This window comes from Schistocerca piceifrons, chromosome 8, assembly GCF_021461385.2.
Source record: "Schistocerca piceifrons isolate TAMUIC-IGC-003096 chromosome 8, iqSchPice1.1, whole genome shotgun sequence".
Lineage (NCBI taxonomy): Eukaryota > Metazoa > Arthropoda > Insecta > Orthoptera > Acrididae > Schistocerca > Schistocerca piceifrons.
The window spans coordinates 396,381,432-396,400,365 of record NC_060145.1 but is presented as its reverse complement, the minus strand read 5'-3'; the positions used below and the strand labels follow the sequence as shown (position 1 = coordinate 396,400,365).

At 41.0% G+C, this 18,934-nt stretch overlaps 1 protein-coding gene across 1 annotated transcript in view; it reads right to left on the bottom strand.

The window, feature by feature from the left end:
• The window catches only part of LOC124712377, a 395,369-nt gene that overhangs the window by 48,531 nt on the left and 327,904 nt on the right, over positions 1-18,934 (bottom strand). Inside the window, exon 10 of the mRNA XM_047242672.1 lies at positions 6,039-6,155. Within this exon, the coding sequence (XP_047098628.1) occupies positions 6,039-6,155 (117 nt within the window). The remainder of the gene's footprint in view (positions 1-6,038; positions 6,156-18,934) is intronic.

The following is an 18,934-nucleotide window of genomic DNA, read 5'->3' as shown; positions in this document are numbered from 1 at the left end:
AGAGCGCTTCTCCGGTTGTTATTCAGGACGTCCAGAGCGCTAGTCATCTTCATTACCTTCTACGACATTTTCCAAGACGCCTTTGCCACTCTTAAACCTTGTTTCGCTTACACCAGACTCACCTAAAGCAATACTTATCATCACTATAACTTTGCGGCATTCTATTCCGTTGTTTCAGCAATATGTGATAAAAATTCTCTGGTCCATTTTTATACTAAACAAATAATCTCATGTACGGGCAAAACGCGTGTATCCACCCGGATATCCGAGCACGTTAGCACACCGCTTCCGGGATTAGGAGAGGAGCGCCGGCCCCGGAGCGAATGCACCCGGCGGCCAGTTTCCTGCATCCGAGGAGGTGAATACTGGGATGCTACCCACGTCCCATGTCAATTATACACTTCGAAAAAACTTCTTACACGTTGTCCCACTTTCACATGGGACAACACTACACGCAGATATACGGATCACACAAATTTCTTTTCAGGGGGAATGGGTGAAGGCAGGAATAGGATCCGGCTGCCCTCTACCGCCTCCTTTTTTTGTGCCTTTGTCCTGATTCTGAGCAGGGTCGGAATGTTTACTGGCGGATTTGGCATGGTTAGTTGAAGGGGTAGCCGGATGCCCTTTCTGTCACGACCCCGTTTCGCCCATGCACGGAATATGAGTGCCCCAACTGTCTGCGTGTGCACGTGAGCGAGTTTCTAAATATGTGCGTATCGAGTAAGCGAGACGGGACTTCAGCACCCGCCCGGTAATCACCAAGCGGGATATGGGAATCTGCGTAAAAACCACATCCAGGTTGACCGTCAGACCGACTCTCGTCGTTAACCCACTGGGTGGATTCGATCAGGGACTGGCGTACCTCCCCGTTCCGAAAGTGGCGGTTTAACACGCACGGCTATTCGGGCGGGTTAGTTACCGTCTATCAGTAACACGGCCAAATCCAGGTTGACACGCCGACTCTACGACGATAAAGGGAGAAGGCCAGAAAAAGTCTACCAAAACGCGTGCAACCTTTTTGACAGCTGACAAAAGACTAAGTAACGGATATGGTTAACGCTGTACATATATATATATATATATATATATATATATATATATATATATATATATATATTTATTTATTTATTTATTTATTTATTTATTTGTTTAACCCGATATGATGAGGCCCATGAGCCCTTCTGTTACATCGGACCAGTGTTTCACACATACAATACATTTTTTACATCATAGCTTCCTAAGAAATAACAATTTTAATATGATAAGTACAATTAAAATGATTTGAGTGTCTGAAATGGCAGTGTGAGTAAATAGTATGAACTAATAAACTCATACCGGCAGTACTTTTACTACTACAGCTGATGCCACAATTGTGATAGTAATAATAATAATAATAATAATAATAATAATAATAATAATAGGGGCAAATATAAAATAGTTTATTGGTGCACAAAATAGATGTTTATGATATAACGAGTTCTGGGAAAAGGAAATTTAACGAGACGGCATCGGCTAAGAATACTGGTAAATGAGGAAGTTCCGTTTGGAAAAAAGTTTTTACTTGAGTAACTAGTGCCACGGGGACAATGGTAATGCTTATTGTCGCCTCGGTAGATAAGTCATTAACCGTCTTCTGAAGTTGCAGTTGTTATTCAGTTCTCTACTATAATGCGGGAGGTTATTCCAGAGTCGGGTTCCTGCTGTTGAGAAGCACTTGGAGAAAGTGGTTGAACTATGGAATGGGACAGAGAAGATTCGATCAAAGAGTCGAACATCAGAGATATAACGAACACAGACAGTCATAACCACTTCCAGGGTCCATGAGCTTTTCTGAAAAAGGCCTTGCACTATAACATGACGGTAATCAATAACTGGAAGCGTAAGTGTTTGTACAAGTTTCTTTTTCACGTCAAGAGGAAAGAGGCTTTCATATTTTCGTAGGGCATGTAGAGAATCCTACTTGCAAACTGCAGTTACGTGCTCATTCCAATTTAGATTTTCGTCTGTTATTGCTCCTGGACTCTTTGCGAAAAAGAGACGTTTATATTTCTCTATTTATGGATAAAGATGGTAGGAGTCCCGATATTTAGGACTAATGAGCCTAGAAAGACCAATCAGGTTCCGTTTGGGTTTTGTGTGGGTTGAGGTTTAACCATGTATCCTGTACACATTTTGAGAGTGCACACAGGTCGATATCGAGATTTTCGACACATGTCTTAAAGTTTATTGGTTTTGCACTTACGAGGGGAGGCCATGACGCTGGTACCACAGATTTACTTCAATCTTTGTTCGCCTTTAGTATTCCAGTGAAACAATACAGTGCGCAAGTAGTAAGGGGCACTACTCTGGCAATTCCGAGAAACTCGGAAGAGAAGTTTTACGCGTCTATTATATGGGTTATGTATCTGTACTTTGGTGCCGGCCGTTAGAGTTCATGGTGGCTGAGTGAAAGCCGGCACGGTAGAAATGGTTCAAATGGCTCTGAGCACTATGGGACTTAACGTCTGAGGTCATCAATCCCCTAGAACTTAGAACTACTTAAACCTAACTAACCTAAGGACACCACACACAACCATGCCCGAGGCAGGATTCGAACCTGCGACCGTAGCGGTCGCGCAGTTCCAGACTGTACAGCCTAGAACCGCTCGCCCACCCCCTGGCACGGTAACTCAGCGTGTTCGGTCAGAGAGTTGCATGGTCTCGGTAATAAAAAACCTGAGTGAAGGGCTCAACAATGGACGTCAACGGATGTCATGTAACGCCCGCTACGACCAATTACAACGAACAAAATTGAAAAAAAAAAAGTTTTTGTCGTTCGAGATTCGTAAGATGAACGTGCATGATGCGGCGGTTTGGCTCCCGGATTTAATCATTAATCTATTTTTTCATCACTGGACATATTATTTACTTTCTATGACATTTGAGAGATAATATAACAAAAAAAAAGAAACACGTTTATTTGCATGAAGTTACAGTTTATGTTTCCGTGTCTGTATGACAAATACCATCCTGCAAAGTGTGATGTCGAGAGCACATCCGAAGAGTAATTGGCTCTGAGTACTATGGAACTTAACATCTGTGGTCATCAGTCCCCTAGAACTTAGAACTACTTAAACGTAACTAACCTAAGTACATCACACACATCCATGCCAGAGGCCGGATTCGAACCTGCGACCATATTGGTCACGCGGTTCCAGACTGAAGCGCCTAGAACCGCGCGGCCACACCGGCTGGCGAAGAGTAATTGCACATTACTCTTGTGGTCCGGCACATTGCGACTTTGTATATTACTGATTGTGAATAACGTCATTCGTACCATTATTTATCCAAGTTTAATATGGTCTATCCAAGCCTGTCCCTCGTTCTTGAAACTTTAATTACAAATTGTAAACAGTCAAACAACAAATGAAATTCACTATAAGTGGTGTTTTTCATTATATTACCTCTCAAATGTAACATAATTTAAATAATGTGACCAGTGATGAAAAAAATGTATGTTGAAAAGTGAGTGATAGCGGGATTCGAATTATCGCCTCGCCTACGATGCACTTGGGCAACGGCCTTGCCGCAGTGGGTACACCGGTTCCCGTCAGATCACCGAAGTTAAGCGCTGTCAGGTGTGGCCGCCATTTGGATATATTCAAGAAAGGAAATAGGAGTAGTCCATTGAATTACAGACCCATATGACTGACCTCAGTTTGTAGTAGGATTTTGGAGCATATACTGTACTCGAACATTATGAATCACCTAGAAGAAAATGACGTATTGATACGTAACCAACACGGATTCAGAAAATATCGTTCTTGTGCAACACAGTTAGCTCTTTGTTCCCATGAAGTAAAGAATGCTGTCGACGGATCTCAGATCGATTCCATATTCCTAGATTTCCAGAAGGCTTTTCATATCGTTCCTCACAAGCAACTATTAATCAAGATGCCTGCACGTCGAGTATAGTCTCAGTTGTGTGATTGGATTCGTGATTTCCTCTCAGAGAGGTCACAGTTCGTAGGGATAGACGGTAAATCATCGAGTAGAACAGAAGTGATATCTGGCGTTCCGCAAGGTAGTGTCATAGGCCCTCTGCTGTTCCTGATTTAGATGAATGATCTAGGTGACAATCTGAGCAGCCCCCTTAGATTGTTTGCAGATACCACTGTAATTTACCGTCTGGTAAAATTCTCAGACGATCAATTCCAATTACGAAATGATCTATAGAGAATTTCTGTATGGTGCGAAAAGTGGGAATAGGCTCTAAACAAAGAAAAGTCGAGGTCATCGACATGGCTACTAAAATAAATCCGATAAATTTTGGGTATACGATAAACTGCACAAATCTAAGGGCTGTCAATTCGACTAAGTACCTAGGAATTACAATTACGAGCAAATTAAATTTGAAAGAGGACATAGATAATATTGTGGGGAAGGCGAAGCAAAGACTGCGCTTCGTTGGCAGAACACTTAGAATATGCGACAAACGCACTAAAGAGACAGCCTACATTACACTTGTACGTCCTCTGCTGGAATACTGCTGCGCGATATGGGATCCTTACCAGGTAAGGTTCACGGAGGACATCGTAAAAGTGCAAAGAAGGGCAGCTCGTTTCGTGTTATCGCCCCATAGGGGTGAGAGTGTCACTGATGTGATACGCGAGTTGGGGGTGGCAGTCACTGAAACACAGGAGGTTTTCTTTGCGGCGAGATCTATTTGCGAAATTTCAATCGACAACTTTCTCTTCTGTATGTGAAAATACTTTGTTGACACCCATCTACGTAGGGAGGAATTATCGTCATAATAAAATAAGAGAAATCCGAGCTCGAACGGAAAGATTTAGGTGTTCCTTTTTCTCACGTGCCATTCGAAAGTGGAATGGTGGAGATGTAGTATGAAAATGGTTCGATGAATCCTCTGCCAGGCACTTATGTGTGGATTGCAGAGTAACCATGTAGATGTAGATGTAGACTTATTACTATCTGTACCTTGGTTCAAATGGCTCTGAGCACTATGGGACTCAACTTCAGAGGTCATCAGTCCCCTAGAACTTAGAACTACTTAAACCTAACTAACCTAAGGACAGCACATATATCCATGCCCGAGGCAGGATTCGAACCTGCGACCGTAGCGGTCGGGCGGCTCCAGACAGTGGCGCCTAGAGCCTCTCGGCCACCCCGGCCGGCTATCTGTAGCTACTCACAGGTAGGTACAGATGCGTTAAACTTCTCTTGCCATTTTCTCGGAATTGCCTGAGTAGTGCGCCTTGCTGCTTGCACATTATGTTGTTTTAATGACCCACCGCCCGCCTCCGTAGCGTAGCGGTAGCGTTACCTCCTACCACACAGGGGGCCCGGGTTCGATTCCCAGCAGGAGAATGGGTGTTGTGTGTCCTTCATCATCATTTGCATCATCATTGACCCGCAAGTCGCCGATGTGGCGTCACCTAAAAAGGACTTACAATACGGCGGTCGAACTCCCCCGAATGGGGCCTCCCGGCCGCCAATGCCATACGATCATTTCCATTTCCAATGGCCCACTAAAGGTGTACAAAGTTTAAAGTAAATTCCCCTTTCAGATGCAACTGCAGCTCATCATAGTACATGTGGTATTTGTAGCAGGACACATCATTGACATACAATTAAAAGAGTACAGGACCTAACACCAAGCCTGGGGGACGGCTGACAGCACCTGCCTCCACTGTGACGTTATGGTGCTGGTCACATAGCACTGATGGCGAGAAGTCACGTGTGGTTGAACTTGCTGACCAACACAACAAAGAAAAAATCGTGCGAATCAGACTAATTACAATTCGCGAAGTTACAAAATTTCGAGTTAATTTTTGAACACATCTCGTATTGTAGCTGGAAACCTCGACGGTAAATGATAAAGTGCGTGCTTGCCCAGTAAGGACTAATATTTGGCTGCATACGGCTGGTAGCGCCGAAGCAGTGATGAGCTGAGAGCAGACGCGGGCCGCCCAGGGACAGGTTGGGGACGGAGTGGTGGATGTGCGGGTGGTTGTGGGTGGGTACCCCCCTCGTACCTGGAGTTGTGGTCGCTGAGGTAGCCGGCGTCTCGGTCGCGCTCCCTCTCTCGCTCCCGCTCTCGCAGCAGCTCGTTGCGGTCGCTGTAGTAGCCCTCGCGGTCTCTGTCCCGGTACCTGCAACAACACCAGCGCGCGGCGTACAGTCTGTGCCTGGAGCATATGCACGGCAGCAAAGCTGTGCCGGCGCCCTCCGAAACGATAGGGTTCAAGCTTCTGAGGGCCACAAGACATTGTGTAATCAGGCGTAATTATACATTGGAACAATCAGTGAGGATGTACGTCACGGGAGCAGTCTTGGGATGGGAAAAACCGACCCATTAAAACTGATACTGGTATTTCAATTATTCAAAAACAATCTTAATCGCATTTATTATTATTATACCGTCAACCGGTTTCAACCCGACGTAGGGGTCATCTTCTGGGCGTTTACACTGTGAAATTATAGATATCCGTCAGAAAGACTCCATTATACAACAGATAAAATTACGTAAATTTCAAATATATTACCCATTGGTCGACTGCTGGTGGTGTCATTACTGTCTACATAACGGCAGGAAACTCTGCGAGAGTAACTCTTCGTGTGAGCTTAAATAGCGTGCCGTTGATCGCCGCTGGGGGTGTTGCCGTCTATTCACGTGATCTTTGGCCGGCCGCGGTGGTCTCGCGGTTCTAGGCGCGCAGTCCGGAACCGTGCGACTGCTACGGTCGCAGGTTCGAATCCTGCCTCGGGCATGGCTGTGTGTGATGTCCTTAGGTTAGTTAGGTTTAAGTAGTTCTAAGTTCTAGGGGACTGATGACCACAGCAGTTGAGTCCCATAGTGCTCAGAGCCATTTGAACCATCACGTAATCTCAGCACGCTATTTAAGCCCATACGAAGAGTTACTCTTGCATAGTTTCCTGCCGTTATGTAGGCAGGAGTGACACCACCAGCAGTCGACCGATGGGTAACGTATTTTAAATTTACGTAATTTTAGCTGTTGTATAATGGAGTCTTTCTGACGGATATCTATAATTTCACAGTGTGAACGCCCAGAAGAAGACCCCTACAACGGGTTGAAACCGGTTGGCGGTATAACATTAATAAATGCGATTAAGACTGTTTTTGAATAACTGATTAACCATACTAATCGCTGCTTCATCTCCACAACCATATTGTCCAAAAACCTGTATTTCAGTTCTGAATAACCAGTATTTTTCTGTATTTGGTCTCAGTTATAACAAGTATTTTTATTTTTTTACTGATATATCAATTGACCACGCCAGTAGTGTTAAAATTTTCGGTTACTAAATAAAACTGTTCTTTTTTTAAAAAAAAGAACAGCAAGTTTTGTAGGAAGTTCTGTGGCTTCTGAAAGGGTCGTATCGTCTTTGAATAACATAGTTTCTGATTAAAGGAGTCCGCTCACAGATCAACAAATTGCAGAACGATATCTGTAAACAGTCTGGGGAATAAATATCTGCCAATACATTAATTTAGTACTAAAATTTTAATTTTAATTTATTATGTAACTGTTTCTGGTGGGTGTTGTATTTTGCTCATTATCTAACTCATTCATCTGAACTTTTGAAAGAGCACGTTTTATTTTGTCAGCAAAAAATCAGTTGTACTGAGATTCCCGTAAAAAGTAAAAATATATACAGGGTGGTCGGAAATTCCCGACACAGACTTCTACGACTTGTAGAGGGGAGTGAGTACATCGAATTTTGAGTAGGAACCCAGGTCCGGGAACGTCATCCAACGAGACTACAGAACGTTAATGTTATAGTAGCGGGTGTCGGTAAATGTACGTATACACGGGGTATCGCTCCTTTAGGGAAGGCGAAGACAAGACAAAAATACGTACTGCTCACACAGACGCTTTTAAGCAACCTTTGTTCCCGCTCCCTATAGACGAATGGAACGGGAAGAGAACATGACACGTGACAGATTCAGACGTAAAATCCCTTCATCATTTCCCGTCACAGCATGATTTTTAAAACACAAACAGTAACCGGTCGGTATGTTGAGCGCTCAACTGTGCGGTCATCAGCCCCGTACAAAGTCCCAATTTTTTACACAGTCCAGTATTTACACAGTCCAATCTAGCTACTGTCACAAATGATGATGATGATGATGTAATGATGAGGACAACACAAACACCCCGTCTGTGAGCAGAGGAAATCTCCAACACGGCCGGGAATCGAACCCCGGACCCTATGATCCAGAGGCAGCAACGCTAGCCACGAGATGCGGACAAAAGTAACCGTGATGAGCAACGGCCACGACTGCTAATTGATGCACATCCACTATATTAAGCAAACCCACTCGAGCTGGAAAACCTCAACCAACCTGTACAAGACTGCTTCCGTTACGCCACATGATAGACCAACCCTTACTACGCAATTACTTCACAAGATACACCACTGCTCAAGATTTTAAGACACTCGTACTTCGACCACAAATATATAATGTGTCCCAGGAGTAATCGTCAATAATCAGGGATATGACAGGAACGATCATTCGAAGTAAAAATGTCCAGTAAACATAGGCTCTAAAATGTGTACCTCGAGAGCTAAGAACACATTTTCATCTTCGCCACAGTGAAATACATCTCTACTACTGAACGTAGTTCTGAAGGTATACATTTTAGAGCTCTTGTTTACTAGACAATCTTTTCTTTTTGCGGTTCATACTACTCCATCCCAAAATATGGAAAGCATAGAGCTTGGACGACAGATTTGTTTCACAGAATCGAAGATGAAGAAGTACTCATAACTCTTAAGGAATGCATTTTGGAACCCATGTTTGCTGGATTTTCTTCCTTCGAATGATCGTACCTGTTATATCCCTGAATATTGACCATTCCTCCAGGGATACCCTGTACACATCTATTAAAAGATACATTTAAGGACCAGATATCCATATCCAATCCTCAAGTTAGAAAGACAACTTAATGATCTGGAGCCTCCAGAAAAAGCTGCTGCCAGTTTGTATATGTCCAGTTTTGGAAAATCATCGATGCTGATTTCGATTTCGTCATCAACATATACACATCGATAGCCGATAATAATCGAAACCAAACAACTGGTGTTTCTAACATCAATGGTAATGATGGATGTATAATTTATTATAATTTATGACGACAAAATCGTATAATAATTACATGTTCACATTACCAGTTCCAGAAACTGATTGGCATTTCAGATAGAATTAACCCATTAACAACTTCGTCTTGCTGTATAACAATTCCATTATGCCTAAGAAGTCTTTCGCGACGGAGTCCTTGGATAAAAAGTTCTTGGTTTTGTAAGGTGTCAGGCGAATCCAACACCTTCCATGAAAACGCTGACATTATAAGCAAATCCAGTAGTATGTCACATAGCTCCGAATAAATCGTGACATTACATTAACGAAAGTAATACGAGTAAAGAGTGAGCAAATGGAATACCACAGACTAACACAAGAATGCCTAAATGCATGTCATACCTTCCCACCGTGAGACAGACGCAGTTCCGAGGGGAGAAACGAGAACAGAAGCCGAGAGCAGAACCGTGTTAAGTTAGAAGGCCCTACGATAAGGGACGGACACCCACGCCACCAGCTAACCACCAGGACCATTCCCCAGCCCATGTTAGCCGGCCGGAGTGGCGGAGCGGTTCTAGGCGCTACAATCTGGAGCCGCGCGACCGCTACGGTCGCAGGTTCGAATCCTGCCTCGGGCATGGATGTGTGTGATGTCCTTAGGTTCGTTAGGTTTAATTAGTTCTAAGTTCTAGGCGACTGATGACCTCAGGAGTTAAGTCGCATAGTGCTCAGAGCCATTTGAACCATTTTTTAACCCAGCCCATGTTAAAAGCTAGAGCCCTCCAGAAGAACAGTATAGATCTTACGATAACACAAAAAGGGCCACACCAGCCGCAAGTTTTAGCGTGAGACTTTTTCGTGTCTCTGTTACGTTGCAAACGTTAAAAACATTGCCCCACCACGAAAAGTAACCGCCAGGACTACCCCCCAGCCCATGTTGAAAGATAGAGCCCTCCAGAAGAACAGTATAGATCTTACGATAACACTAAAAGGGCCACACCAGCTGCAAGTTTTAGCGTGAGACTTTTTCGCGTCTCTGTTACGTTGCGAACTTTAAAAACATTGCCCCACCACGAAAAGTATAACGTTTCTCATTGGATAGACAGAATGTTTGTAGGCGGAGCTTAAGGTTAACATTGAGACCCTGATTGGTCAGATGAAAACACAGCCAGACAGTTTTTTGTTTTTTAAAACCAACTTCAGTAAATTGTAGTAAGGAGAAGTTAGGAAAGAGTTGCTTCCGAGACGGCGAGATGCATGGAACTACGCCGGCCGCCGCCCCCTGACGAACACTGACAAGGTAATGAACGCACGCGATGCCGCATTTTTGAGCGCATAGGGCTTCACTCAGAACTGCTGAAGTCTCATCTGTTACATCCCCTTTTTACGTAATACTAGTGTCGATCGTCAATTGAAGCTCATGGTATTCAAATTTGCTACGTAAGTCAAAATCTGGAATGCGATGATTTTTCTGTTATATAATTATTGAGAAGCCACATCAGCCACTGTAATTTACGACAAGTTAGATAAGTAATTAAAGATAATTGAGGGTCACTGTAGATCATTTTGATAGTTTTCTCTTTTTTGAAACTTAATTTAAACCTAGATTATAGATATGATGTGGCACAGGTCATCCTTCGATCCATTGTAGAACTTGGAAACCCACTCAGGGAATATTCGTTCACATTTTTGTTGAACGCAGTTGGTTTTTACCATCCTGTATTAAAACATTTCCTTTTATCAATCGTGCAATTTATAAACAATGTTTTGTGAGTAGAATAAAATTTCCAATGGTAAACTTAACTGCTTTTTCGACGTTATTTTACCAGCTAACTAAAAATAGGAAAGCCTTGAACCCCTTCCACTAAAGTTGGTTAGTATTAAGATTCTTTTACAGGGAGTGCAGTGGAGCTGACGCTGAAATCATTAAGTATTTGATTATATCATCGCTAGTCTCACTGAACTCTTCTGAACTCTGCATGTCATGTGTGGTCTGGCGTCTCCTTATCAGCAACAGGTCCCAGGTTCAAACTAGTCAATTCCCTAAAAAACACACTCAGAGCGTCGTTGCGCGAAAGTGGTAGGGAGCAGACACGACTTACAACAAACAGACAACACGCAGAATGTTAGAGTTTACTTGTCCCGTCAAATTGGGACAAATTCCGGAACTTGCTTCCATCACCGTCATCAGGGACTAAGTTTGACCCTCGTGAAATTGATGAGCCCCCTCCTGCTCCCCCCTTAAAAGAAAGAACGGGATCTTATTGGGTCGTTTACCTCACGATGGCGTCGTTGAAATGGCGCATACTGAGGTGGTGCTCTCTACATCCATCGATTATTTTTGCGCTCTTTATCCAGTGTCGCTTGGAACGCCATTACTCGCATTTGGCGGTAACTTATGAGATGTCTTCTTCTGTGTTCTTTCTTTATCAAGTGCATATTTCCATAAATTTCTAAGTGAATAGTCTCTGTCTCTATCGAAGTTGTTGTCACATAGTTTAATTTCAACTGCTGCCCTGATGACAGTGACCCTTTAGTTCGATTCATGAGCAAGAATTCTCGTTTGTTCAAACCAATTTTTGTTTGTTTATTAAACAGGCTGCAGCACCATGCCCATCGATGATCACTATTTCTGTATTTAAGGAAAGGTTCAATAGAGTCTCTGTGTCAAGTATTTCGTTACATGACGAGCATTCCGAAGGATTATGTTTTTAGTAACCTGTAGTCAATGGTCTGAACTTGACTTTGTTTGATTATTACTGGTGGAAAAGCAATTTATTTATGATAAAATAATGAAAAACCTGTAATGATAGATGTCTGCAGAGAAAACAGCGCTTGTGATGCAAATGATCAAGCGGATCCATGAGCAAACGCAGTAATACTGAATTGTAACGAGATAAAGCAGCTAGTTGAGATGAGAAATGAGAGCATTACTTAAACAACAGCTGAGACTAATGAAAGGGTTGGTAAAATGACAAAGCAGTAAAATAATTTAGTAAATGAAGACCGTATGATTATCAAATGTAGAGTAAAAAACCTTAATATCTAGGTATGTGAATTAAAAGGAAGCAAAACGTCAGTTGCGTATAAATAAACTGGATAAATTATTGGGCTGGATAAGCTATGAGCTATTGGTATAACTGAGGAAGGTGGTAATGTGGATCTTAAATTGCAAGGCACCCAAGTACAGGAATAATTACGTGAGGAGGGCAGTGGCGTACTTGTAGCAAACGACGAAGCATTTTGTGTACGTGCTCGAAACAAAGTTAGAAGCAGTGATGCAGAACGAGAAATAAATATTCCTGTTGCCAATCAGATTCCACCTAATGTATGCTTATATGCTGGTCAAGGTAACAAAATGTTGAAGAAGCTTTACGAAATAACTGCCAAAAGTGTACTTAAAGAAATGTGATGATCTGACAGCTTCCTATGTTAAAAGTATTTGTAGCTAAGCTGAGGAAAGTGTCATGATGCTGATTTTATATTGCAGTGACAAACTGTACTTCATTGCACGGGGAATCAGCGTTGCTTTGATAACTGTCTGAGAACGTTGAAGGCTTCAATGCAGAGAAGTGTGTGTACAGTCAAAGTAGAAGTAGTAAGTTCATATGTAAGGTTGCCAAGAAATGTGTTTGAAGGGAAAGGATTTTTGAACCAATGTTCTATTTAATTAACATTTTGTGCATAAAAGTATCAAAATCCTATATGTAAACAGATTTATTGCTTTAGTACAAACAGATGATGATGATACTGAATATCATCTTGTGAGTTCCAGTGGTTGTGAATTGTTTTCATGACATGCGACTGGCGATCACAGGGCCTGAACTACGGAGAACTATTTTCCAGTTTGTCATTCTTTGGTCCTGCATCATTTCTTCCACTTTCCTGTGCATTTTACAAGTTATCATATTCTGTCAATTGCCGACTCTCTTAAGTAATAATTGTACAAATGTTAAAATATTTTGACAATAATTCCACATTATAATGAAGAATTCATTTATGTGTACTGCTGAAAGGTCAAAATTTTCTTGTTTTTCTGAAGTGGAAGTTGTAATTTACTGTTTCTAATTTGATATTACTTGTGAATACGACATTTAGTATGCTTTGTGTTCTTGTTCCGTCTGGTTCAATAAAAAATTGTGTGTTCCCATTTTGTCTCGATTTGAGAAAACTTACGATATTTCGAAAATGGAACTTGGTTTTTGACTGTCACTGACTGAAAATATTTCTACATATGTGTTGCATTTATGTTTTGCCAGGAGCCAAAGTATTTTATGTGATTGATTATAATCAATTATTATTTACTTTACTTAGGAAATTTTGGTCATGTATGGAAAACATTATGCTATATTTAAAATAATATTGGTATGTTGGTTGGTTGGTTGGTTTGGGGAAGGAGACCAGACAGCGTGGTCATCGGTCTCATCGGATTAGGGAAGGATGGGGAAGGAAGTCGGCCGTGCCCTTTCAGAGGAACCATCCCGGCATTTGCCTGGAGTGATTTAGGGAAATCACGGAAAACCTAAATCAGGATGGCCGGACGCGGGATTGAACCGTCGTCCTTCCGAATGCGAGTCCAGTGTCTAACCACTGCGCCACCTCGCTCGGTTATTGGTATGTCCAGAATTAATTAGTGGAATGTAGGAGGTCAAGGTTGTTGATATATTACTGTGACCTTGAATAACTGTAGTCAACAAGTTGAACCTGATTGGAACTGGGAAAATTTAAGCTAAAATTACATGTGTTTTGTAAACTTTATCTGTAATCCGAGTGACACTTTGAAATGAGATCGATTAGAGAAGGAAGGTTGTGTATCAGACAATATGAGCAATGAAAGTTTTCATAGATATGCGTTATACAAAAGTACTATGAGAGTAAACTGGAGTTATGTTGAAAATACTTTGGGTAGGAAGTTGGAAGTTTTGAGTTTGTACTAGATGGTTCTGAACTGAATGTGAATATGCTGTGTTCAGAATGCTTCCTTTTACTATTTTTTTCAATGATACGCTGATACACTCGTATAAGGCTAATGATGATATGAAGAATTATGAGGACAGTGACTATGATATTTCTAATGATATTCTTTATGATGATGATTCAATTCAAGAATTCTTGGTTCTGAGTTGTGATCATTCATGTTCATTTATGTCATGTGATATAGATTTACAGCAATTAGTGGTATAACTTGCTGAGGTTCTGACTGTGGATCTGATGGTTAAGACAAATACATAAGTATTAAAACTAATAATTATGTAAGTGAAAACATATTCTTGAAATAAAGAGGATTAATGCAAACGGTTAAATATATAACTTTGTAGGAGATTAACATTGGTGCTGAGTACAAACAAGCTTTGACTTCTTGGAAGCACTTGTCATAATTTAAAAGCAGAAAAAAATGGGGGAGTATTTTCTGATTTTATTTCGTATTTCTTTGGCAGCTGGACATTTTTGTTTCTCCTGTATCTCATTACATATGAGGATTTTGATGACATTTAAATGAGGTTCAGCTATTACTGTATACTTCATACAGAGTAATTAATTTGTTGCTGTAGGTTATACTTGATAACATGACCATTTTAAAATTTATAAAATTCTGTTTATTTAATGTAAATTTTCTCGAGATATTGTAATTATGAAGATAACTGTAATAAATTTTATGCACAATTTGTAGTACATTTTTCCATGTCTATGGTCACTAATGTCACTTTCTTGTATGAATGTATAGGTTTTGCTTTCTTATTTACGTCGTAAACAGTCAATATAAACATTTCTTATGCAGAAATTAATGTAATATTTTGTCAAATTTTTCATCTGTATTTCTTTTGCACATATCTGAGAAGCTATCATTGTTTAAACTTTTGTATGTACTCGTAATGTGGCAGATTTATTGTTTTGAGTGGCTATATTTGTGTGAGTAAAACCTGCTTGGAGAGGCTGTCTTGCAGATTGGGAAGTGAGGAACTGGTTGAGTTGGAAACTTCCAAAAGTTATCAAGATCGCAAATCTTATGAAAATGAAGAAGCAGGTGAAACAGAAAAATAAGTTTTAAGATGCGCCCAGCTGATTACTATTTTCGCTACTGGAGAACAGTACTAGCACCAGCATGAGGTCGACTCAGCAGGACCCATCCAGCGCTCGAGATGGGACAGGAGATGAGAAAAGGAAGCGACAGTGGAGTAGAAAAGTCACGTGGTGTAAGTCAAGAGCACACCATAAGGGAGATGCAAAGTGTAATAGAAAAAGGATCAGAACAGTATCAACTCGTGTAACCATTTTGTTATATTGCTTTACTCGATTTATAATAAGTATGGTATTTTGTTTATTTATTTTTAAGGCTGAGATCGGAAACCAACCTAATTGTACAGATTTGTTTCTACGATCGAAAATGTGTGAACGAATTAGACAGAAGTTTAATTTAATTGGCAGGAAGCAGCTTACCCAGTTACTGATACTGCAAACGTTCTACGTTGTGTGCATCTAACGTAGTAAATGTCTCATATTACTTTAAATTTTCTAGATAATTAGTTTTGAATATCCTGATGAATCCCGAGTTTTGTTTATGTGGAATAATTAATAACAATGTAGTGACTCACGATTTTCAACACTGATAGTAAGTAGATAATTATATTTATTCGGTCTTCAATCCTAAAGAATTTTAAGTATTATTCTGGTCTTCTGTACTATGTTACATCGTTTTTTTTTAAGTGGGGGGGATATTATTTTTGTTTCGTGAATCACGACTATGAATGTTACTGATAACAGTTGTGTTGGATCCTGTTTTGAGATTAAAATGATAATGTTTCCAGAAAAGTTCATTTTGATACTCTTTCTTTTCTTATTAACAGTTGTTGAGAGAGAAATCTTGATCATTTTTGGGGTGGTGAAGGTTGGGGTTTGGGTTGGATACTTCATAGAGTGTTATTAACGCTAAATGCCAAGTATACCGTACAACAGCAATAATTAACGGTACATATTCCACAACTTTTGTATACACACAGTCAAAATAATATTTTTGTGAGAAGTTTTCCCTTCAGTCTATTGCGTTCTTATCAGAGAGCAAATATTGCTTTTGAGAACAACGTATCAGAAGCTAACGATGTTGATATACCCCATAATCAGTTCAGCGTAATTTTTTTAAAGCTCTGGATAAGTGATTCCACGTTTTTATTGGCTCTTGTATAGTATCTAGAAGACGATCTTTCATATAACTAAGCTGTGATAGTAGGTCCGTTTCTGTTCCATTCCGAAAATTATTCTTTTTCTACACTATTTTATAATGTTTTTGGTTCTCTTTTTTCCCGTAATTTATTAGTGTGTTGCCCATCCTCACTGGCACTAAACGCTTTATGATTTCTGTTATTCTTCATATTTTGTCCTATAATGTGGATCAGCTGCATGCTAACTTTTTTGATATTAGGCATACAAGTTGTTGGAGTTACAACTTGCAACGCCATTTACTACGCAAATTTCACGAGTAGACACCTCTATAGGCCGCAAAACGCCACACACCTCTGCCAACTCAACAATATCTGCGTCTGTTAGTGTGTGTAGTCCACTGACCTTACAAATAATGATGTTAATAAACTCTGGATGTAGCTCCAGCCGCAATATTCTTCCTATCGTGTAGAACGTCAAGTTCCATCTAGCAGGTACTAGTTGAATTTGAACCACGTTACAACCCTTTTCGCTGCAGCTATCAACTCGGATAGTGCGTCTGTCTTTTCAATAGAAATTTTGCTATCAGTTTGAGCACATAGACTAAACGCGATGTAAGACGTTTTCTTCCAAATCGTGTTTCTACTGCTATAACCAACTGTGCTGAAATCTTTATCAGACTAGTTAAGAAATTCGTCTACAAGACGGTAAAAATTATAAGCACTTCTAACGAGAAGCTCGTCAACGTCAAAGGTCGGAGCGTCATGCTGTAACGGGGTCCTGGCTTTGTGCTGGATACTGTCTCCCGCTCAACGCCGCAGAACGCGGTTGCGTCCTACAGGAAAGGCCACACGTTTACTGCCACCTTACTACTATGTATAGTATTGCGTTAGGAGGATTGTCAGCAATCAGTGCTCCGGCGCTTACATAAAACACGCTTCTACAGTATTTTGAAATGGAGTGCACCTGAAGTGTCTCCATTTTAGGACAACAAACATAAGTGCCTTCATAGTTCACCAGTAATGATTACTGAATCGAGTTACACATTGTTGTAGAAACAAAGGAGTCACACAATAGGTATACGAGTAGATTAGGATGGTGACACACTGCAGCCAGACTTAAATATTATTTCTTTTATCGATGATGATTTTCGAAATTTCTGATTTCTCTTTTTTAGACTGAAGCCGAAATCCACATCACTGAGGCGCATATGATGTACATTTGACGCCATTTGTACGTGGTATTGCGTCTTCGCCTGAGTCCGTATTATTACCTGCGAACACTATGACCCACAGTGTTAAAATTACAAGGAGCTTGAAAGTTAGTTACACCAAGAAAGTGCGTTGACACCGGCCCTTTGTTTCACACACCGACGCGAGATGGAGAACTCTCGACTCGTCTCCAAACAGGTCGCTGCCCTTTGACACGTGAGGGCACAGCAGTGCGTAGGTGAGAATGTTAACCTTTGGGAAGCAAATTAACGGAGCTGTTTGTAAAGGTTACGCTATCCTCTACCCCGATGTATCCGCCGATGGCGATGGTGACGATATGATGGTTTGGGAGAGCTAAGGCCATGCTTTTACCGCCTGTATTAAATTCCACTCGAGACAAGGCTGGTGAGAAGTAGCAACAGAATAATTAAAATACAACAATGGCCTTAAAAGATTTTCATGACATTATTACTGTCTGTACCAATTCTCCAGCACAGCCAGAAATAGATAACAGATGACATTTATTTACAGAAGACGCGTTGCAGCTTTGAGTACGTAGTACTCATATACCAATATGACGCTGCTCCTTCACTACGGAAAACAGCTCATCTGTCGTACCATTCCATGTAAAGCTCAATTTCCCTACTTCAGTTTCACGATTAGAACACGACATTTGCGTTGTAGGAAGCAATAATTTACTTTCAAATGGTTCAAATGGCTCTGAGCACTATGGGACTCAACTGCTGAGGTCATTAGTCCCCTAGAACTTAGAACTAGTTAAACCTAACTAACCTAAGGACATCACAAACATCCAAGCCCGAGGCAGGATTCGAACCTGCGACCGTAGCGGTCTTGCGGTTCCAGACTGCAGCGCCTTTAACCGCACGGCCAATTTACTTTCATTTTCAAAAGTGTTCTCTCTTAATTTTAGGTCTAAACCTTCCCTTCATTTACGCATACATCTATATACACACTAAGCAAGCCATAGTATGGTGCATGACGGGGAATACGTTCTATCACTACTAATCATTCCCTTTCCTGTTACACTTCGAGGGAAAAACGACGATCTATATAATGCCGTACGAGTCCGAATTTCTGTTATCTTGACTTCGTGGTCCTTACGCGAAATATACATTGGCAGCAGTAGAATCGTTTTGCAATAAACTACTCTCTAAATTTTCTCAATGATGTTTTGAGAAGTCGTCTTCCCTCTAGAGATTCCCATTTCAGTTGAGGAAGCGTCTTCGTGATCCCCACGTGTTGATCGAATCTACCGGTAAGAAACCTAACAGCCCTCCTCTGAATTGTTTTGATATCTTCCTTTAAACCAAGCTGGTGGGAATCTGAAACATATGAGCAGCACTCTATACGCCGTCTCCTTTACAGCGGAACCACAGTTTACTAAAATTCTCCCAATAAACCGAACTCTACCGTTCGTCTTCCATATTACCGTCCTTAAGTG